Source organism: Mustela lutreola, chromosome 9 (genome assembly GCF_030435805.1).
Source record: "Mustela lutreola isolate mMusLut2 chromosome 9, mMusLut2.pri, whole genome shotgun sequence".
Classification (NCBI taxonomy): Eukaryota; Metazoa; Chordata; class Mammalia; order Carnivora; family Mustelidae; genus Mustela; species Mustela lutreola.
The window spans coordinates 27,306,447-27,329,145 of record NC_081298.1 but is presented as its reverse complement, the minus strand read 5'-3'; the positions used below and the strand labels follow the sequence as shown (position 1 = coordinate 27,329,145).

The 22,699-nt window shown below is 54.0% G+C and overlaps 1 protein-coding gene across 1 annotated transcript; it reads left to right on the top strand.

Moving 5' to 3' along the window:
- The first annotated feature begins 9,912 nt into the window (after positions 1-9,912).
- Positions 9,913-21,959, top strand: SCRT2 (scratch family transcriptional repressor 2). Its single transcript, XM_059133667.1, has 2 exons — positions 9,913-10,155; positions 21,074-21,959. The coding sequence occupies exons 1-2, from the start codon at positions 10,023-10,025 to the stop codon at positions 21,865-21,867; spliced, it is 927 nt and encodes a 308-aa protein (XP_058989650.1). The 5' UTR covers positions 9,913-10,022; the 3' UTR covers positions 21,868-21,959.
- Positions 21,960-22,699: the final 740 nt, after the last annotated feature.

Here is a 22,699-nt window from a genome sequence, read left to right as displayed (position 1 = left end):
ATCACTGAAAGAATGGTAAGTTTCAGAGGAAGGCTAGTGGAATTAAAGATGTAATACTTTTTCTATCCAAGTTCACGGCAGACCTCCTGGATTCTTTCTGTGGAGCCCAGGTTAGGAGCACCTGGGACACAGAATGACAAGCATGCCAGGTACATGCTGGATCTTCCCTTCCTGTATCTTGGCAGACATCCTTAATCAATTTCAGCAGTCTTTCCCATGTACCCAAGCTCAGCTCCTGAATCTATCCCAACACCAGACTCCAGGCAACTGCTACCAACCCAAGTGGGCTCTTGAGCTGTCATCGATTAGTCATTCCTGGGGGGCAGGGGAGGGGCAGTGCTCTTGGGAGCAGGAGATGGAGGAAGAAGGGGTAGTGACAAGAGGTCTAACAACAGTAGAGGGAAGGGGCTTGACGGCAGCTACGTATCAGTTCACATCATGAACATGTATTGAGACTTCTTCCTGAGCCACATTGTGCTTAGAAGCTGGGAACACAAATGGGAACAATCCCAGACCCCTGCCCTTAGAGTGGAAAGAACTGAGTGTCTGCATATCCCCGAGGGGCCATCCCGGGCCAGATGGATGGAGTCTGTGGGATTTCACTCAACCTGAGAAAAACATTACAACTTGAGTTTCCAGAAAATGACGGGCTGCTGAATCATCCAGGATCCGTGGCACAAACATGCTTGAAGAATCTCCCAAGAGGGTAAGAAACCAGGACTGAAGTCTTCATAACAAGAAAAAAAAAAAAAAGAAAAGAAAAGAAAAGAAAATCCTCCTGAGGTGCCTGGGTGGTTCAGTCGGTTAAGCCTCTGCCTTCAGCTCAGGTCATGATCCTGGAGCCCCGATGAGCAGGGAGTCTGCTTCTCCCTCTCCCTCTGCGACTCCCCACCCCATATTCTCTCTCCTTCACTCACACACACACACACACACACTCTCTCTCTCTCTTTCTCAAATAAATAAATAAAAATCTTTAAAAAAAAGAAAGAAAGAAAGGAAGGAAGGAAGGAAGGAAGGAAGGAAGGAAGGAAGAAGAAAGAAAGAAAGAAAGAAAGAAAGAAAGAAAGAAAGAAAGAAAGAAAGAAAGAAAGAAAAGCAAGTTGGGTCGAAGCCCTGATCCAAGGGAAAATTCACTGGAACACCGGCAGGGGTGGGGGACAGAGGGCAGAGAGAGGTGGAAGGGGCCCTGGAGGCCAGAGTTCACACTGCTGACTCTGACGCTGGATGCTGACACTCAGACCTTCATCCCTGCTGCTTTTGGACATTCAATGTAGAGGATGCCACATTCCAGCCAGAACAGCATGCGGCTACTCGGGGGTGTCCGAAAAGGTCACCCCTCCACTCCAGACAGCAAGAATCAGGTGCTTCTGGGGCCCAGCTCTGTGCTCAGGACTTCCTATGGATTGTCTCCGTGAATCATCTCTGTTCCCTGGCAGGCGTGTGTCATGTTCATCAATGCCCATTTTACAGATAAGAAGGGCGACACTCGGAGAATCTAAGTCAGTTACACTTTACACTATTCTTTGTGCTGTGCCACAGAGATGGGCCAGTTGGATTCGGAGGAGACCATTATCCACTTTGAAGTTGACCAAGGCAACTGAGCCCTAGGTACCACCAGCCCTGGGATCTCTAGGATTACAGACTGAACCTGCCACAGTATTGCTAGAATGGATTCCCTGTGTCCCGATCAAGGTGCTGCTACATTCTGGACTCTACACAAAAGTCATTTCTGTGACCACCCCACCTAAAACACCCCCTACCCCATTCTATCTTTGCCCCATGTCACATGTTTTCTCACTGTTTTGCAGACAGGAAGCTGGCATTATCTGCCCACTTGTTTAATACCTGATGGCATAGTAGGACATGAGCAGCGTGAAAGCAGGTTTGTCTTGTTCACTGCTATGTCCCCAGCCCTTGGCACAGTGCCTGGCACATAGTAGATGCTCAGTAAGCCTCTGCCAACTTACTAGCTGTGAGCCCTTGGGCAATTTCTTAACCTCTCTGGGCTCAGTGTCCTCCTTTAGAAAATGGTTCTGAACATACTGTATACCCCCACCAAAAGTGGTTGTGAGGGTTCCATGAGCTCATGTACGATCACAATCAAGTGCACCTTTTAGACAGGCCCTACTATGCGCCAGGTGAACAGGATTTTCCTATAGGGCCTGGGCTGTTAGAGACACAGGAGTCTGAGAGAAGATGCTCCCTGGGGCTAGAAGAGAATGAACTTGGAATTAACAATGGCTGGCATTACTGAGCACCAACTCTCTGCCAGCTGGCATCTAAAACACCTCTCATTCCCCACCTGCTCCATAAGGTAGGTCCCCTTAGCATCAACATCCCCATTCAACAGTCAAAGAAACTGAGGTCCAAAGAAGATAGGTAAGTTGCTCAGGGTAGATAACTTGCCAGTAAGCAGCAGATGTGGCATTTGACCCCAGGCCATCCAAGCTTTGAACCCCCCTGCTCCCCAGCCCTCCCGCAGCTGGGGTGAGTTGGAGGAGAGGCTCGGAGGTATGCACTGGAGCACATGGGTGCTCTGAATCCTTCGGAGTCTGTCCCCCCAACCAAGTCTGGGGTCAGGCACAGGCCAATACGGAAAGCCCCTGGCCTCTGCACACCTGGGCCACCTCCTGGCTTTCTCCAGAAGCTGATGGATCACAGCTGGTATATAAGCAGAGGCAGGGAGCGGGAAGGCAGAACTGGGGGTGCTGAGAATGGCCGATTCCTCTGTGCCAGGAGCCCTGGGAGCCTGGAAATGCCAACTCGGCAGATCCAACAGCAGCCTCAGCATCTGCCACGAAAGGTTCTGGGCTCAGCTGGTGGGGAAGAGAGGGAGGCAGGCAAGGCCACTGTAGGGTGGGAGAGGTGGCAGGCAGGAGCCTGAAAGTCTCAGAAAAGGAAATTCCCTGCCCCATGCTTCAGAAGGGGCACAACTTCTAGACGGGGTTGGTGAGGGGATAGTGCTGATATCCCAAAGGCTCTTCAAGTAGAGCTTTCTATTATGCTCCAGGCCTCATACTACCCTATTTAACAAGAGCTCTCACTAGTTTCAGTTTACAGAAGTGAAATAGAGGCACAGAGAGGCAAAGTGACTTGCCCAAAGCAACACAGCTTGAAGAGTTAAAACTTGGCTCAGGGTGACCCAGGCCCATACTCTGAACCACGTCACTTGCTTTTATGTGGGACACAGGTGTGGGGGTCTCTTAGCCACTCCACTCCCCTTCTAGAGGTTTCAGGGAGCCACTTAAGGTATGACCTTGTCAGGGACAGAGGATAGGATATTAAGGAACATCTCCAGCTTTAAGAAAAGACACTTTAATGAGGGAATGGCGAGGCTTGTGATAGGATAGGCACTCGATTACCCCCAAAGGCAAAAGGAAATCTTGAGGGCTGACAACCCAAACTCAGGCCGAAGAGGACTAGGGTGAGGAGGGGGTCATGAGGAGGTTTTTCACTCAACAGTCTATTCATTCATTCAAGAGATATAGTCATTGAGCCCATTTATTTGCCCAGCACTCTGTAGATCATGGGGTGTGGCAGTAAAGTGAGTGGATCTGGGCTCCCATTTGAGGAGCATTCGGCCCTGGAAGGGGAGGAAGAAGGAGAACCCCTTTGGAGGGCCCTCCCCTACCTATCCCAGCATTGGCACCTTTAGCCCTCTTAGAGGGAAGGACTTTATGGTTTAAAATCAGAGCTTTGCAGCCAGATCAGCCTCGTTTGAATCCTGACCCCTTAGCGGGGTCTCCTTAGGCAACCATCTTGCCTCTCTGAGCCTTGGTTTCCTCTTCCATAAGATGGGGACATCAGTAGGGCCCCATTTGGCCCTGGATGTGGTGGTTGAGATGATGGTTAAATTAAGTAATCCACACAAAGGGGTGGATTTGGCTCCCGGCACATAGTAAGTGCTCAATAAATGTCAGCTAGCATTATTATCACATGGTTCTCAGAAATGTGCTCCTTGCCACCACATGTCATGTCTGTCCTGGGCTAGATCCCAGGGTCAAGCGGAAGGGTGGGGGGAGTGATAGCAGAAAGGGGAACTAGCCAGGAGGGAGGAAAGAGTGCTCTAGGCAGCAGGAACAGGTCTGCAAAGGCCTTGAGGTGGGAGGCTTTGAGGGAAGAGGGTAGAAGCTTCAGGAGGGTCTGTGACCTGGCCACACACCTGACCTCTCCAGCTGGCCCCTTCCTGGAGCCTGCTGAGGCTCTGAGCTCCTGTGCCAGTGAGGAATGAAGACTGAAGGCTGCCAGGGCCTTGGCCATGGGAGGGGAGGCAGTGGGGCTAAGCGGTTGGAGGCCTGCCTCTGGAGCAGACCGCACTGGCTGTGAGACCTCGGACAAGTCACTTAAATCCTCTGGGCTCTGCTTCCTCCTCTGTAAAATGGGGCTAACCATCGTGTCTGCCTGAAAAGGCGAGTGTGCGGATTCACTCAGGTAATATTTGGAGAGTGTACACATCAGTCCCTGGCCGAGGGCCCAGAGTCGTAAGTGTTCCTTAAATGAATAAAATAAAGAAAAACACGTGTGGCTGTGATAAGAGGCCTGCCACTGGGCCCTCCTCTGGACTGCAGGCACTGAGAGCAGGGAACCTGGGCACGGCCGTTCTGCCCAGCGCGGGGCTCCTCCGCAGAAGACCTTTGCCCTGACCAGACTGCCCTGGCCCCGCACGGCTGCCTGAGGCTCTGGCTCCACCATCTTCCTTTCTCCCATCTCTCCCTTCACAGGCGCCAGACCCGCGCCCTGGCTGAAGGCAGCCCTCTCTTCTCCACAGGTCTTAGCTCCCATCAAAGTCTGTCCCTCCCCCTCTGCGTTCACACCTGATTCCCAGAGAACCAAAGTGGCCCAAGAGAAAACCCCACACCCATCAAATTCTGGAGAACCCGCTGTGTGCCCTGAGGGCAAGACCACCTCTGTGAGTCTCGGGGTGCAGAGCTTCACCTTTCTCCTACCTTCTCCCCTCTGGCCCCGAGGAGGAGGAGGGCCTGGATAGAACACACTGGAGAAGCAGAGCCGCGTAAGTGACGCTTACCAGAAAAAGGGCCCCATCAGCGTGCAGTGAATGCATTTGTGGCCACTCTCCTCCTTGGAATTCATACAGAATTCCATTATCGGCTCTGGACAGCAGCTCAGGGACTGTCTTGTCTCATGCCCATTTGACAGATGAGAAAGCTGGAGCCCAGGAAGGGGGAGCAGAGGGAGTAGTGCCGGGGCTAGAATCGGGCTGCTCCTTGCCAACCACAGGCAGTGAACCCTGCCAACAGGATGCCCCAGTCCCGCTATAGATGCGCAGAGGGAGCCGCAGGCAGGGGGTCCTTTTGCCAGCTCCCTGGACCAACACAGCCCTGAGACCCATACCCAGACACGAGTAGCTACCCTCCCTTCTGACCAGCAGAGCAAAGCTGAAATGTGGAGGATACCAGTGCAGACTAAGGAGGGCAGGAGGGCCGAGCCTGCAGTCCCCTCTAGCGAGACCCATTATATCAAGCCCAGGACTCCTGGGGAGGCAGCCAGCAGGCCACATGGATCTTGGACCCTCCCCAGCTCCTCCACGGCGACCTGTGGTCTTGAACCGGTCATTTCAGCCTCGTGTGTAGAATGGGGTGTAACAGAGTCTTCTCCCACGAGGCCATGGTGAAGCTTAGATGAGTGAAGATGTATAAATTAAAATAGTCAACAATTATCAAGTCAAGTTACTGTGGAACTGCTCTGTGACAGGCACTGCTTGAAACATTTCACAGGTACATTATTATGTAATCATCACCCTTGTGAGACAGGACCTGTTAATACCCCCATTTTACAGATGAGCAAACAGAGGCACTGAGAACCCCACCACTAGTGAGTGGTGAGAACTGAAAACAGCCTGTCTCTGAATCCCTCCAGCTAAAGCCCCTGGCAAGGGCCACTTCTGTGGAGGGCAAGCGTTTAGAACAGTGCCAGGCACACAGAGCTGCCCAGTGATGCTGCCGTTGGTAGAACAATAATTATTATTGTCGCAGGGGAAACTTGCCACCAGCAGCGCTCTCTTCCCAAAAGTCAGAGGAATGACTATCCTGATGTGTTTTACAAAATCTATCAGTTCTTCTCCTTAGAAAGAAGGGAGTAGTTAGCAAGTGCTCAAGGTAAACGTTTGTGGAACCGAAACATTTAATGGTCTTTTTAGAAAACATGAAAAAAAGGGGGGGGGGGGACCCACAGGCCTCCTGTCCTTCTTTCACTTTTCTAGGCACGTTTATTTTTATTTTGGTTCTTAGTTGCAAACGGGCTATGAGAGATTTCTGGATTCTACGTCCTTCACTTAACGTGATTCCATGAGCCCTTCCCTCATATGACAATTTTTACTGACTAGAGAGCAGTCCATCTCACACGTGTCTTCTTCACAGCCCCCTGCGATTTTCTCCTGTTTGGGGCTTTTATTCTGGTCTCTGATGCTGCGGCGAACATCCCAGAGATTAAAGTTCTTTACTTATTTGATGTGATTTGGAGACATTAGTTTCTCTGGAACCAGGAAGCCAGTGTTAGGGGACCAAAGTCCCTTCTTGGTGTCCCAGTGATGAAGCTGTGATAGCCGTTGTGTATTTCATCCACGTTTCAGGCCTCCCCACCCTGTAGATATTCTTGAACCTCAATTTCTGGGCCAAAGGTTTTTTTCTTCTTCTTCCTCTTCTTCTTCTTTTTTTTTTTTTTTTAAAGATTTTATTTGTTTATTTGACAGACAGAGATCACAAGTAGGCAGAAAGGCAGGCAGAAAGACAGGAAGGGAAGCAGGCTCCCTGCCAAGCAGAGAGCCCAATGGCGGGGGCGGGGGGCTCGATCCGGGGCCCTGAGATCATGACTTGAGCCAAAGGCAGAGGCTTTAACCCACTGAACCACCCAGGAGCCCCAAAGGTTTCTTCTTTTCTGCTAAAGGGGCCTAAGCCACCATCCAACCAGAGGACAGAGACCTGGGATCTTATGTTCAACCTGGCACTGGTGGTCAACAGGACCTTGGAGAAGCCCTGATGACAAAGAGCCCAGTCCCAGCTCTGTCCCTAAGCCACTGTGAACCTCACAGTGTCCCTAAGCCACTGTGAACTCCCTGGGTTCAGTGTCACGGTCTCTTTGTAGGAAATGGGAACGGTAGGACTGACAGGCAGGCAGAGATGAGCTCATGGGCACCCAAGTGTCTTTTTTTTTTTTTATTCATTTGAGAGAGAGGGCCCACAAGCAGGGGGAGGGGCAGAGGGAGAGGGAGCCCAAGGCAGTCCTTGATCTCCAGGACCCTGCGATCATGACCCGGGGGCCGAAGGCAGATGCTTAACTGACTGAGCCACCCAGATGCCCCTGACCCAGGTGTCTTATCTACCACACTGGACTAAGCACGCCTAGAAGCAATCTCAGCACAGATGTCACCTCTTCCAGGAGACCCCTGCTGGCCACCCTGGCTAGGCACCATCATTCTCCATCCCCTCACCCAGTACTATGTTCCTCACAGCACTGAGCAACTACTTGAAAGGATATTGTTGATATCAGCATTTTCTTCTTCAGTGTCCCGCCACAGTCCCTTGAATGTCCCCTCCAAGAGAGAAGGGATGGGGACCGTCACCACTTACTCCACAGAACCCCACAGATACGTGGGGTGCTCCAGGCACAACCGTAAACACGGAAGCCACATGTATTGAGCACTACTATAGGCCGCATTCCACTCCAAGTCTTTTATATATAGCAGTTATGGTAATGCTGCCAAGCCCCTGAGCTGGCAGCAGTTATTATCCCCATTTCGTGAAGGGGGAAAGTGAGGCACAGAGCCGTTGAATAACTCGCCCATGGTTCCATAGCTGGTAAGGGGGGAAGCAGGGGTGTCCCACTGTACATTGTAAAAGTACGCTGAGCCAAACATGGGACAGAGTCTCTGTCCCCACCAAGCTCAGGGGCTGAAGGGCAAGCTGGGCTAGTCCACCACATAGGAAGTCGGGATACTTCCTACAGGAAGTGATCCCTCAGCTAAGACCTAGGGGTGTGCTAGGATGAAGTGAGGAGAAGGACAATCTGGGGAGAGGAAAGACTGGCCAAGAGAGATAAGCCAGTGGGCACCAAGCCTGAAGAACTAGAAGTGGCCCGTGTGGCTGTAGTAGGGAACTCAGGGGTATGCCATGAGTCAAGGGGTACGATCATCTCAACCCTCAAAGATTAAAGTTAAAAAAAAAAAAAGTCCCAGGGAGCAAACTGTATGAGGCAGTATAGCTGGGAAGATGGGCAATGCACACGCCACCCCCAAGATCATGCAGGGCCTTGGCAAGCTCAAGGGCCCAGATTTTATTCCAAGATTCTACATCATACCTCAAAGACTGTGCGAGCCCCTCACTCATTGGTGCCCAAAGGCCATACAAGGGTTTCTGGAAATTTCTGCTGACTCACTGTAGGACCTCAGGCACCTCCATACCCTCTCCAGGTCTTAGTATCCCAACTGGTATTGAATGACCCAATCCCAAAAGCACATCCCCACTCCATCAGCCTGGCATCCCATAAACAGAATGCTATTGACCAGTGAGATCCTGGCATTCCTGGAGTCCGATTCTGGGACTCTTGTGCACAGGCCATCCCATACTTGCTGAAGCCAGCCCACCACCATGGCACTTTGCCAAGCAGTCTCTGGGCAGGGGGCTGGGTTCTCCTGCTCCTCGTTCCTCCCAGATATAGGAGCTCCCCCAGGTTTTGGCCGGATGGTGGGGTGGGGGGGATCTACTCAGATCCTCCTGGAGACAAAGGAGCTGACCTGCAAAGAGTTCCAGCGGGAGCCCCGCTCCCCCTCCCTTCCCCCTTCTCCCTTCCCAGTCCACGTGTCTCTATTGTCTGCTCCCCGCTTCAGGGAAAGACACAGCCTCGGATGTGTCAAAACCACCACCCCCCGGCAGCAGGGAAATTAATTACTGGACGATTTTCACTTCCTCTTGCAGCGCCTGCCTGAGCTAGGCACCGGAACAGGACCGAATGAGCGGGGCCAGCATCCGCATGGGGGACTTGCTGCCCCCACCAGTTCTGGGAGAAGAAAGTTGAACCCCAAACCCAATAGTGGGAGGTCAAGCTGAGGTGGGGGTGACGACTTCCTCTAGTTAAAACTGAGTGTCTACACTGGCCACTTCTGAATTGGGGGAAAGGGAGAGGACTGGAGGCAGGAGGGTCGCAGCTGGGGAGCTCACACTCTTTTCTTTGCATCCCCTTCCCTGTGTCCCCATGTGCCTGAACCCCACCTGCCCAGACCACTCTCTGTCCTCTCCCCTCGGCTTCTCCCTCTATCTTACACTTTTCTTTCCCTTTCTTGGCATCCCTGAGGGGCTTTCTTTTTGTGTGTCTGGATCTCTCTTTCTCCCATGGGTGTGTGAGCGTGTGTTGCTACTTCTTTCCATCTCTGTTTTCCTATGTTTCTCTCTTGTGTCTTTTTGTCCTTATCTCAGTCTCTATTTCTACCTCTTTCAGTGTGTGTGTCTCTCTTTCTCTGTATGCCTCTTTCTGTCTTTCTCTGTGTATCTCCTCTCTCCCTCTCTCTCTCTTTCCCTCCTCCCCCCCTCCCCACTCCTCTTTCTCCGTCTCTCTATATCTCTGCGCCTTTCTCGCCCTCACTTTCTCCCCTCCTGCCTGCCCGCTGCTCCCCGCGCCTGGCCTGCCCCCACCGCTGCCGGTTCAGGGGAACGTGTGCGGAGCGATTGTCCTGGGGGACATTTGATGGATTAGAGCGCTGAACAGTTCCATTGCTAGGGGACCACCTGATCTCCTCCAGCCTGCGTCCCATATAAAGCCGGCAGCCGGAGTGCTGAGCACAGCTCCAGCGATCGCCCGTCTGCGCGCCGCCACCGCCAAGCCCGAGCGGGAGCCCGAGCCAGAGCCGGGGCCGCCGCCACCGGTGCCGGCTCCGCGCTGCCGCCCGCCCGCCCGCTGGGAGCTGTCCAGTGCTGAAACCCCGCGCCGACAGCCAATCGCGCCCGACTGGCCGCCTCCCCCCACCGGGGCCCCACGCAAGTGCCCCCGCCGAGCCCCCCGCCAGTCGCACCATGCCGCGCTCCTTCTTGGTAAAGAAGATCAAAGGGGACGGCTTCCAGTGCAGCGGGGTGCCGGCCCCCACCTACCACCCCTTGGAGACCGCCTACGTGCTGCCTGGAGCCCGGGGGCCGCCCGGGGACAACGGTGAGTAGGACCCGGCGGGGGGGGGGGGGAGAGGGAGGGGAGTTCGAGCCCTCCCCATCTCGGGCCACGAGGAGGGGTGCGCGCGGCGGGGAACCCCGGGAGGAGATTTCCCTAGCTGTGTGCGCCTCCCGGGCTTCCCGAGGGCCGGGCGGGCGGGGCAGGGGCTAGGTCCCTACAAAGGGAAAGTCGCAGGGTCGATCCATCCCACAGCCACGCGCCAGCCCGGACTTTGAAAGTTGTGGCCCTAAACGGGGCTGGAGTGAGAGGTGGTGAGAGAATGGAAAGAGAGAGAGAGGCACCCACGAAGGGCTAATGCTGGGGGGGCTAATGCACAAGGCAGTCTGAGGGTCCTCTCTCCCTGGTGGAGGGAAGGAGGCTGGCTGCCTGAGTGTACTGCCCTAGTGGGGAAAATAAGCAAGCCAGGACTACCAGTCCCTGGGGTGATAGGGCTGGCTCCTTGGGTGTAGCTGGGGGCACCCTCCTTCCCTTCAAGCCTGCTCCCCCTGGCGATGCCAGACAAGTGTACCCAGGCCCCCTCTCTCAGCAACTCTTTTGTTACCCTCAGCCACATGCCTGCCAAAGGCTGGGCCTGTCCTTGGGGCTGCAAGAAAGAGGGGATTTCTAGGAGGTGTTCCCCTAAAGTGGCTCCTGATCCCCTGGGCTGCACTCCTTCCCCACTCCAGCTTCTCAACCCCCTCCAGAGCCAGCCCTGCTGTTCCTTGTAAGTCCCCCACCCCCAGCACACTCCATCTCTTCTCAGAGCAAGTTCCTGCAGGGACAAGGGTTTGAGGGACAAGAGAGGTCATTCAGCCTCAGAAAGGGGTGATCTCTGAAGGGTATGGAGAAGAATCAGAGACTGCCTGTGTATACCCCATCCCCCATCAAGGGGATCACAAAAGGGTTCTCCTCTCATGGCCCATACCAGGCAGGTATCTGGAGAAGAGGCATCCCTTTGGCACTAAGAAATCTGACATCACATGTGGCATCAGCTTTGGGGTGTGTGGAGGGGAGAGGGGTGAGGGAGGAGAGGAGAGGAGAGGGGAGAAAAAGAAGAGAAGAAAGGGCTGGGGTGGGGGGTGGAGGGAGGTGAGGTGGTGAAGGCAGGGGAGTTTTCACCTTAGGGATTTCCAAGCACTTCACCCACATTCCATCACTCTATCAAGCCAGGTAGCAAGAAAGTGCTGGGCAAAGGGCTCTGTGACCTCATCAAGGTCAAAGAAATTAGGGAGTGATCAGGGATACAGCTATAGTTTCTCAGCCTTGTGCCTCCTCCAGAGAACCAACCCCCTTTTTCCATTGCCTATATGTCCCCTTATTCTACTGTCCTCTTTTCTTGACCCCAGGGCCTCTTGGGGTCAAGGACAGAGGCCCAGGGATATGGCTGGGCTTATATGAGTGCTGGCAGGACAGAGGGTAGACCTGGGACCATGCCAGGGCTGGGGAGTATGTGTGCTAGGATCTGGGTAGGAACTGAAATGCCTGCAAGATGAGGATGTGGATTCCTTGGGGGACTGACACAAAGCCCTAGGCTCCCACCCCCTGGAGCCCCAGTGGTCCTGTCCCCAGGCCAGTTGAGGAAACCCAGAGAAGCTTAGAGAATTTCTCTTGCACAGCCCAAACTGCAAACTATTCCTCAGGAGGGTGACAGGAGCGCCTGGCTTTGAATTCAGTCTCAAAAAGCTTTGAAAGGAACCCTTGAGTGAATTGTGGTGGGGTCAAGGCAAAAGTTGGAGCAAAGCTATCAGCAAGGGTGTTCCTATGGGGGTTCCACCGGGTTCAACACCCTAGAACCTCCCCTGTCTCTGGCCCTTTCCCCCAAAGGGCTCTAGACTAGCTCCCTAGCCTCCAGAGAATCCTGAGGCTGTTGTGATAGTCTGATATCTGGCCTGGAACTCTGGGAGACTAGGTCTCTGACTCACTGTGTGACCTTAGGCAAGTGTCTTCCCTTCTCTGGTCCTCTGTCTCCCCAGCAACGAAAGAATTTGGATGCTGAACTAAGTATCCTTCCAACTCTGACAAGCTCAGCTTTTGTGAAGGTCAACTGTGAGATGGGAGGCACTGGAGATGCCTGGATGAGGGTCTAATGGACTGCAGGGGGCCATTGTCAGGGTCTCTGTAGGATTCTGTTTGCCATCCAACGCCTGGCTGAGGGTGGCAGAGTTTCTGAGACCAGGTATTTCTTAGCTTCATTCTCTGCAGGATGCCCCACAACGAGGACAGGCACCCTGGCCTAGCTGCTTTGGCAGTGCCTGCGGTAAAGGGCCTGTGCCAGAGACCGGGGGTGACCCTTCAAGCCTGGGTATGGCTGGGAAACACAGGGTCCGCCTCATCCTGTTTTCAAGGGCCTCTCCTATCCCTGGGGTGTGGCTAGACTGGACAGTGAGGCTCCCTCATTCCATGGGTGGACAGGGTGCTGGGGGTCCTCAGAGAGCCTGCCGGCTAGTGGCCCGTTGTCTCCGCTCTGCCGGAAATAACCTTGCTGAGCGTTTGAGGGAAGTGTGAAAAATTGCTGAGCCGACGTTTTTCTCTCCCAGCGTGTGTAAGTGTGCTGGGTAAACAAGGAGAAAGAGAGGAGGGGGGGAGGTGAGGAGATGGAGGGAGGGAGGGAGGGGAAGGGAGGGGGAAGGGGGGAAGGGCCTGGGGCTGGAGATAGTTCCAGTTATTAGAAAGATCCTCTTACAAGCCATTCCTGCAGCAACGGCCACAGGGTCAGGATGAAGCTTGTGGGAGGGGAAGCTGGGGAGGGGTGTAGGGAGGGGGCCTGTGAATGTGGAGGTCAGAAGAACCACAGGCTCCTAACTGATGGAAGATGCAGGGCCCCAAATAAAAGAAGTGTACTCCCAGCTCAGGGAATGCCTGGGAGTGCTGAGGATTCCTGGAGGACTCCTCCTACACAAATACATACACACACACACACACACACACACACACACACACACACACACACACACACACGGATGCTCTTCTTTGCCTCCCTACTCCCTCCCTTTTCAGCCTCTGAGGGCTGGGCAAAGGGTGAGGCAGGTGTATTGGCGTTCCAGGCCGCCCCCCCACCAGCCCAAAGAACTCCGAAATAGGGAAGGGGAAGCCTCCCAAATTTAAAAAATCTCCAGGCCTTTCTGCATAGCTCCCCAAAGAAGGGAGACCAGATTTAATTCCACCATCCTGCCCAATACAATGCCTCATTTCTCCCCCTCCTGCTCTTCTTGCTCCTCCACTGTTTTCTGCCTCGGTGCAGCCTCCCCTTCCCCTCCTCTTCCCTGGGTGATGCTGAACACAGATTCAGTCTTGTGAGATGCCAACTCACATCCCCCTAACCCTCTCACACCCTCGTCCTCCAACTCCGTTAAGCCCGCCGCTTTGCAGGCGCTGGGCCCCCACCCTGGGGAGATGCTGGGCACTCTGAGCTATCCCAGAGCGGGCTGCTGCTTATCTATCTGCACAGCAGTAGTCTCCACGGACCCGAGCGAAGACAGCTTCACTCCCTCACACTCTCACACCCTAACTCAGAACTCCAGCCGGGCTCCGGGTCCCCCTTTCTCTGTATCCCCAGCCGAGTCCTGCCTCCATACTCCTTCAGAGTGCATCTGACCCAGGCAGATGAGGGATCAATGCCAATCCAATAACACAGTTGTCTGCCCTCCACAGCTACATTAAGCCTCCCCAGCAGGCCGGGGAAGCACTCCTACTCTTGCCCATGGGCTTATCTAGTTGACCACATTATACCAGCGCCCACATCCTCTCACTCCCTCTGATGGCGCCAGGGAGTCGCTCCAGGCCGGGCCTGGAAGCCTGGCTGAAAATCCCCAACACATCCACCCCACACCTCAGAAAGTCCATCTTGAGAGCAGGGATGCAAAAGGGCTGCCCCAATCCCTTGGCAGAGGGAGCCCAGAGAAGGCTGGGGAGGTGCCCAAGGACACACAGCAGGCCCATCTGGCTCTTCTTTAACTAGCATTTCCCCTGGCGTCTCAGTCTTGGTCTAGGTCCACGATACAGGTTAGAGACATGTCAGAGGTCCAGGTTCAAAGTCCAGGTCCAATGTGTAGTCTAATGTCCAAGTCCAGATCTGAGATCCAAGCCTAACAACCATGTTCAACCTTAATTCCAAGGTCTAGGTCCAAAGTCAATGTGCAAGGTTATAGGTCCTATCCAATATTCAGAACAAATTCATGTCCAAGTTCAAGTTTCAATGTCTAAGATCAGGTCCAGGTCAATGCTCAGATTCAGAGTCCAGGATTAAGCCCCAGGTCGAACTTCCAGTCCAAGGTCATGTCCAGGTCCATTCTCGAGGCTTCCCAGGCTCAAGTCTTAGACCCACCATTATTTTTCTCTGTGTCCTTGGACTAGTCTTCCCCTACTCCAGCCTTGGTTTCCCTTTCATGAACTCAAGCAGTTGAACTTGCTCTCAGCTCTGACCTTCTAGGGATCCAGAAATTTGACTTTCCTAAGAATTAGTCAGTGGGAGTATGGAATAACAGGGCCCACGTGGGATATAGAATCTGGGGCCCACAGCCTCCCTGAAAACCTGGGGTCACAAAGGGGACATGAAGGCCTGGAGCTGAGCATCCGCTCTTCAAACAGTCTCAGTTTGTAGTTCCTGAGGGAGAGCAGAATACATCAAGTCCCTATGTCAGCACAGCAAGTTACATATCTCAAAGACTCCCTGCACCCCCTAATCTCCCCACACGCTGTGGGCAAAGGGCAGTGAGCACGGGGGGTGGGGGGGTAGAATTATCTCCAAACTACAAAGGCAAATGAGGCCAAGGAGGCCCATCACTCGCACGAGGTCACAAGGGCATAAATGGTGGACCCAGTCACATCTCCCTGTTGAGCGCTTCATCTACACATTCTAGGGACATTCACAGCCTAGAGGTCCTCTGGGGGGCACAGTGAGAGAGATGGGGCCCCTACACTCCCTGACCTCCCTCCCAGCTGTCTCTAGCTGCCAGCCTTTGGTAGGAAGGGAGGTTGGAGAGGCCCTCTGATTGCACCTCTCTGGAGCAGAGAGGGTAGGGCAGAAAGCGGGAGGCTTGGAGAGCCTGCATGCATTGTGCAAGGGCCTGCTGAGATTCCCCCCAAGGGAGCACGAGGCTGCTCCACCAGCCAGTGCTAGGCAATTCAAGACCCTTAGCCACCTACTCCTATCTCTACAACCTCTTGAAAAATCTTTCCTATTGATTCCTGCAGAGCTGTGGACCTCCCTGTGGGCCACAGGAATTGGGTCACAGTCAGGAAAAAACAGAATATGTGGGATTTCTGGAGGGGAGAAAGTGGGGAGGGACTCTGGAATCCTCTAGACACTCCCTGGGCCTGGGTCAGTGGGCATCAGCCCCACACCCTATAGCCGTGGTCACGTTGGGCCAGACCTCATTCTGTCCCCTGATCATCTGGACTCAGGGACCCCTCCCCAGTGGGCAGGTGTACCAGCTGCCAGGCCCTTGGAGGAGGTGGGTGTCATTTCTGGTCCAGTGCCCAGGGAACAGCTAACAAAGATGCTATAATAAGGGGAGGGGGAGGTACCAGCCCCTTTGCCCAGCTCTGTGAGCAGACAGGAGAAACTATTTTTATCCCGCTTTGCTGCTGACAGACCTGGCTTTCTGCTCAGCTGGCTGGAGCTGATTCTCGAGGCCCGAGGCCCTGGCACAGCAAGCAGCAGCTCTAAATATACCCGTGCAGCAGCCCCTCCAGCTCCCACCACCAAGCAGGGCTGGGCCCTCCTCAGGAAAGTGGGCCACCTGGAAAGCTGGCCCACCACCAGGCCCCTCTCTTTTTCTGCCCATCTCAAGGCAGGGAAGTGGGACGGGGGCTGGAAATTCCCGGCAGGAAGTTTGGGACCCTAGGAATCTGGGAGAGACTAGGAAAAGGAGTCCAGGACTAAGAGGCAGAAGGCTGGCCTAGCTCTTACGAGAGCTTGTGACCAAAGAGCTTGCTTCGTGACCTGAGGTGGGTCAAGGCCCCTCTCTGAGCCTCAGCTTCTGCAGGGCACGGTAGGAAGTGACTATCAGGTTCCCTCAGACAGGAGCTAGTGTGCACAAAGCACTGAGCAGGGCACCTTGTATACAGTAAGTATACTCAGTGTCAATCACTACTTGTACTGCTTTTATTTGCAAAAATTTACAAGGGGCAGGAACATTTTCCCAAGCAGTTTCTCCACAGCCCCAGCCCCTCATCAACCCCTCAGACATAGGCCAACTAGGTGATGTTATCTGAAGAAACCCACTGCCCCTTTGCCACACCAACTGTAAACTTCCCACCACCAGCAGTCTCCATCCAGTTGGGGTGTTTTGGAAAAAACACATACTCTGGAGGGTTGTAAGCCTAACTCCTCTGCCAGTGACCTTGGACAAACCTTCTCCCCTCTCTGGGCCCCCAAGCCTCTGGGCGTAACATACTGCCTGGCACAGAGGGAGGCTGACAGGAAGCAGTGGTAGGTAGCAGTGGTGGTATTTACTCAAGATGCCCCCTGCCCTCTCCCCAAGGGGCCAGTCCGATGAGACTGTGACTGTGGAGCACCCGGCACCTTAATATCCATGAAATTCCCTTCCCACCACTCCTTTGAGTGCAGGATTTTTAATTTTTTAATCAATTCTGGACTTTCCATCTAAAGTATTAAGACTCATAAGCAGAGAACACCAAAAGTCATTCTCAGGTGACACGTGTATGATATCGCTGTATCTCCAAAGTGTCCCTCCAAGTGGCAGGGGTGGCTCTGGTCCCTATCCCTCAAATAGGGGATTTGAGCCCAGAGAAGCTGTGTGACTTGCTCAAGGTCACACAGCTAGGATATGGGTAAAAGAGCCAGGATGAGTGTGCCCCTGGTTTTCTCTCTGGGTCCCTGGCCATTCCTGCCTCTATTGCGACCCAAACAGGAGAGCCCTGTCTCACCCTGTCAGGTGGAGGACAGGCAGCTCAGCCATCTCCGGTCACCTGTGGAGCAGAGGAAAGCACCCCAAACCCATCTGGGTTCCATGCACAGTCAGAGCACAACTTAGGAGTGTCCTGAAGGGTTCTCCAGGGTTGAGGACCAGAGAGGTGAGGTGCTTTGCCCAAGGTCCCATAGCAGCCTGAGACACCCGTGTGTGTCTCCTTCTACTCCTGGTAGATTAGAAGGATATCACCAGAAATGCAGGGATGATAATGATGACAATAATAAAAGCAGCTTGAGAGGCTATTGTGTGCCAAGCATTGTACTAAGCACTTTATATGCATTAACTCATTTAATGCTATTATATGCTATTATATGCTCCCTTACACATATGTGGCACAAAAAGGTTAAATAACTTACCAAGGTCACATAGACAGGGAGAAGTCTAGGCTGATCTGAGGAGGATGAGGTGGAGTTGAGGGTGTTTGTGAAGGACAGGAAAATGGGCATCCCTGAGGATCTATTCTGCCATGGGGCAGAGTGAGCCTTTAAAGCATACCAGTCAACCTTCTTCCTATACAGACCAAATCCAGAGAGGTTAAGTAACCTGTCCAAGGTCACAAAGCAAGTTAGAACCACCTAGTCCTAATGTGACCATGCAAACTCTCATAGAACCCCCAACTCCACCCCACCCCACAACCCATGCTGAGCTCCACAGATGCGGGGAATCAGGTCTGGCCTGCAATGCCCGGCCTGAAGCCAGTTAGGCATCCATCCCTAGGCAGAGGACCAGCCTTTGTTTGAGGAACCCCTATTTCTATATAAAGAGCCCCCCAGCGACAGGAGTACGGTGCTGCAGTGCTGCAGGCTGCCACCAGAGGGCACCACGGGCAGGAAGCCCAATTTGGGTGAGGACTTGCCTGGTTCACTGAACTCCTACTACCCCACCAGAAGTTTCCTCACCCCAAACATGATGTAAAAATTACACATCCTGAGGAAACAGAGGCCCGGAGAAGAACATCAGGATGTGTCTTGGCAGGTGCCAAGAAAACTGCAGTACAGAAACCCAGCTGGGAAGGTTATTATTATTACTAATAATAACAGCACACATGGATCAAGGGTTTGCAATATGCCCAGCACTGGGGTGGGATCCTAGCTCAGTTACTTGCTGGGCATGTTACTTAATTACCTTGTATCTAAATTTCCTGATCTGTAACATGGTGCCAACTGGAGTCATGAGGATGGAATGCATTCGTGCATATAAAGCCCTAAAACAGCATCTGACAAGTGCTCTAGCATATTCATCACTATTTCTTCATTTTTCATTCACTGTTTATTTACTCATGGACTCCTTGGTACAACTGTATGCAGGCTTACATTATCCCCTATTTTAGAGCTGGGGCAAGAGAGGCACAGAGAGGTCAAGCAGTTTGTCTAAGGTCACACAGCTGGGCACCATAAAGTTGGAACTCCATTCAGGCAGCCTGGTACCAAGGTGGTGCTCTCAACTAGTATGCCATCCTTATTTCATAACAGAACATGCAAGGCGCTGGTCACAAGATCAGCGATCCCCTGCAAATGGAGATCTATCCCCTGAGGCACAGAGAGGGGCATGACTTGCTCAAGGTCACCCAGAATCTCTGCGGCGAATCAAGCTGTCCCAAGAACAGCCAGACAGAATGGCTTGTAGCAGATCCTGCTGGGCTGGGGAGTAAGGCTGGCCTGGCAAATCTTTATCACCATTTATCACCCATTTCACAAATAATTTACCTTGTGCCCACAAGATAGGGCACCAGGGATAGCAGGTGAACCACCCAGCTGTAGCCCCTGCCTCGGGGACCTCTGGGGGTGTGGAAAACAAGGGGAGCAGTGCAGTAGATCCCAATCCTGGCTCCATCCCTTGAACAAGTACCATCACCTCTCCATGCTTCCATTTATGTGTCATAGAAGTGGTTTTGTGACATTTGGTCAGGCGAGGGGAGTGAAGCGCTTAGCACAGGGTCCGGCACGCAGTAAGTGCTCAGTAAATATTAGCTATTGTCATCATTATTCCTAGTAGTTACAGTGGAAATATAGGAGAGAGGAGGTCTGGGAGTGTCTGAAGGTTTTTAACTTAGTCTGAAACAATATTCTCTCTGAATGTTTTGGGGCATGAGTGCAAAGCTTGATTCCTGGCCTGGGAGGTGGGGGAACCTCCAGACCAAAGGCAGACAGGAGGGGAGGATTGGGTGCTGAGAGGCTGGGCAACCTTCCCTCCCCAATTAAAAAAACTGCCAGCACCACTGCGTTTCTCTGCAACCAGAGCCCCTCCCTACTGAGTCATCCACCCCCACAATCCCAAACCACTTCTGTGTGCAGTGGGTCCTGTGCCAACATCTGAAGGGAAAGAAGAAAAAAACAAGGGGCCTAACCTTGTCTTCAGGGTTGGGGGACAGTCTGCACAGACTTTATTCTATCACCATCCCAGATCCCAGAGGAGAGGAAAAGGTACAGAGGCTGAATGAGGCAGGATGTTTCAAGGAAGGAAGGCTCTGAATCCAGTTCCCAGCTTACAAAGTCCTCTTCCACCTGCTTTCTTGAGTTGGGGATGTTGAAGGTGAAATGTGGGGAGAGCAGGTCTCAAGGTCAGAAGGAGAGGGTTAAATCTCCTAGTTTGCCCAGCTTTCCCCAGCTTGAAACCTCAGAAAGGGGCCTAACCTTCACTGTCCTCCTGGAATCAAAAGACAATGGACACACAACCTTGGTGCCAGGTTGATAACTTTGTGCCTATCTGCCAGAAATTCTCCTGGGAGCCCAGACCCCAGAGTCCTCTTGGGAGGGTGCTAGGACCAGCTAGGTCTTGAGGGGAGAGACAAATCAAGGTGGCCCCTGCAGTTAGGAAGCCTCTGTGGAACCCCCTGGGAGAGCCTCAGTCTGTCTACCCACCAATCACACAAACCCAAGTAGACAGGATTTCTGGTCCGACTACGAAGAGGAGGGAGGAAGAGGGGGAGGTGAATTCTCCCAGGGAGACCCCAGAATGTTTCTAGTGGAGCTGGAAGCAAAACAGGCTTGGGAGCAAGGACAAGAAAGTCCCCTTCCTGGACTGCCTATAACATGCCCCACACTTGACCTCTTAAATCCTCTAGCATCCCTGGGAGGTGGGTCTATCAAGATTTTTAATTCATTTATGCAACATCTACTTATTGCACACCTTTTTAAAGCCAGGTACACGCTGGGCACACAGAGTCAGCCCTTGGAAGCTCACAGTCGGGTGGGAGAGGCAGACAATTAAGTAATCTTCAGTGAAGTCACTTTTTTAAGCAAGCAAAAAGTGTAATTATAATAGCTAACATTTATATAGCAATTGCTGTGTGCTCCCTCCCTCCCTCTCTTTCCTGATTGCCTTACACGGAAAATGAGGATGATAACAATACCAACTTTGCAGGGTCTATAAGGGTTGAATGAGTTAACACACATAAACCAGAGGCAGAGCCTGGTGCACGCTTAACACACACTTCTTTTCATCACTTAACTTCTTTTCATCACTTAACACAAAGACTCGGGGAGGCAGTGTCCAAATATAAGCTCCATTTTGTAGATGAAAAAACAGATTCAGAGAAGTTATGGCAAGCACCAAAACAGCAGAATGTTGTTAGAACAAAGACTGCACGGCCTTTGGCGTCAACCTGCTAAGGCCTGCATCTTGGCTCCATCACTTACTAGCTGCGAATTTACAGACTCATTTTGTCTTCATCTGTAAAGTGGGTGTAATACCAGTAGGAATTTCACTGCGTGGTTGTGAGCACTTCAGAAAATAGTGAGCACACAGCCGGTAGAACCGTGGGAGCACCGTGCTCCGAGAGGGTGGTGCAGGGGTTGTTTCCATCGTGGGCCACAGAGAAGGAATCTGAACCCAGGCAGGGGGAAGGTGCACGGCGGAGGCCACTGTCTTACCAGCGGCCAGTGTCTCCCAAGCGCGAGCACGCGGACGCCCCGAAGGGAGGGCGCGGAGTGACTGGCCCTCTGCAGCACCTCACCTTCGTCCTCGCTCCCTTCCCTCCCCTGCAGGTTATGCCCCGCACTGCCTGCCCCCCAGCAGCTACGATGCGGACCAGAAGCCAGGCCTGGAGCTGGCGCCGGCCGAGCCCGCCTACCCGCCGGCGGCCCCGGAGGAGTACAGCGATCCGGAGAGCCCGCAGTCCAGCCTGTCGGCGCGCTACTTCCGCGGGGAGGCGGCCGTGACCGACAGCTACTCCATGGACGCCTTCTTCATCTCCGACGGGCGCTCGCGGCGGCGGCGCGGCGGGGGCGGCGGCGGGGACGCGGGCGGCGCGGGGGACGCCGGGAGCGCCGGGGGACGCGCGGGGCGCGCGGGGGCGCCGGCGGGCGGCGGGCACCGGCACGCGTGCGCCGAGTGCGGCAAGACGTACGCCACGTCGTCGAACCTGAGCCGCCACAAGCAGACGCACCGCAGCCTGGACAGCCAGCTGGCGCGCAAGTGCCCGACGTGCGGCAAGGCCTACGTGTCCATGCCCGCGCTGGCCATGCACGTGCTCACGCACAACCTGCGCCACAAGTGCGGCGTGTGCGGCAAGGCCTTCTCGCGTCCCTGGCTGCTGCAGGGCCACATGCGCTCGCACACGGGCGAGAAGCCGTTCGGCTGCGCGCACTGCGGCAAGGCCTTCGCCGACCGCTCCAACCTGCGCGCGCACATGCAGACGCACTCGGCCTTCAAGCACTACCGCTGCCGCCAGTGCGACAAGAGCTTCGCGCTCAAGTCCTACCTCCACAAGCACTGCGAGGCCGCCTGCGTCAAGGGGGCCGAGCCGCCCCCGCCGCCCCCTGCCGGCGCCGCCAGCTGAGCCGCCCGCTGCCCTCGGGCCCCCACCTCCATCTCCGTCCTCTAAGCGCCCCAGCAGCGTTTCCTTGCCCACGCCCCTGGGAGGGTAGGGGGAAACAACCCTTCCCCACCCTCCACCCCCACTCCCAGCCCGGAACCTTCCTCTCCCGCCCCAGACCCACCACTCACATCCTGCACTGGCTCCCCCCGCCCTCACCCCGAGCACATGACCACATCGTCCTTTCTGATCCCCAAACTCGGACCTTGACCCCCTGTACCCGCCCTCAAGGCTCCCAACTCAGGCACCAGGTCCGCACCTCTCCCAGGCCCCAGAGCAGGAATGTTCTCCGCCCTCTCCCAGACCCCGCACCTCTTCCCTATCAACTTTCAGACCTTTCCTCTCGGTTCTCAGCTGAGTCTCTCCTACTATTCTTCTATCGGAACCCCAGTCTAAAGCCCAAACCTACCTTTGACTCTCACGTCTGTCCTGGTTTCCCCATCCACGCGGTACACAGGCCCTGCAGCTCCCAGGCCACATTTCAACCCCAGACCCTCCTTCGGCCTCTGCCGAGTCTTGCTCTATGTGTGCCCATCTAGGGACTGAATCCTTACCCCTGTTTGGAGTCCCCAGTCTGTCCCTGATCCCCTCTGTAACCCGGCCTTAGGTCCAGTCATTCACATCCCCCTACGCTCACATGTATTTCCCACTCTCTTCAGTCCTGGGGCCTTCTCAACCACTCCCACCCCCTATTCTTTCCAGACCCCTTCATCCCTCCAGTAACTCTAACCCCTTTGAGTTCACCTGACCTGGGGCAGACTTGAGGGGCAGTTCAGGCCCTGCCCCCTAATGTAGT

Excerpts from the sequence above, each read along its gene's own strand:
- SCRT2 (XM_059133667.1), top strand. The coding sequence starts at position 10,023 with ATGCCGCGCTCCTTCTTGGTAAAGAAGATCAAAGGGGACGGCTTCCAG. Across the intron at positions 10,156-21,073 it reads GGGGCCGCCCGGGGACAACG|GTTATGCCCCGCACTGCCTG; the intron begins GTGAGTAGGACC and ends CCTCCCCTGCAG.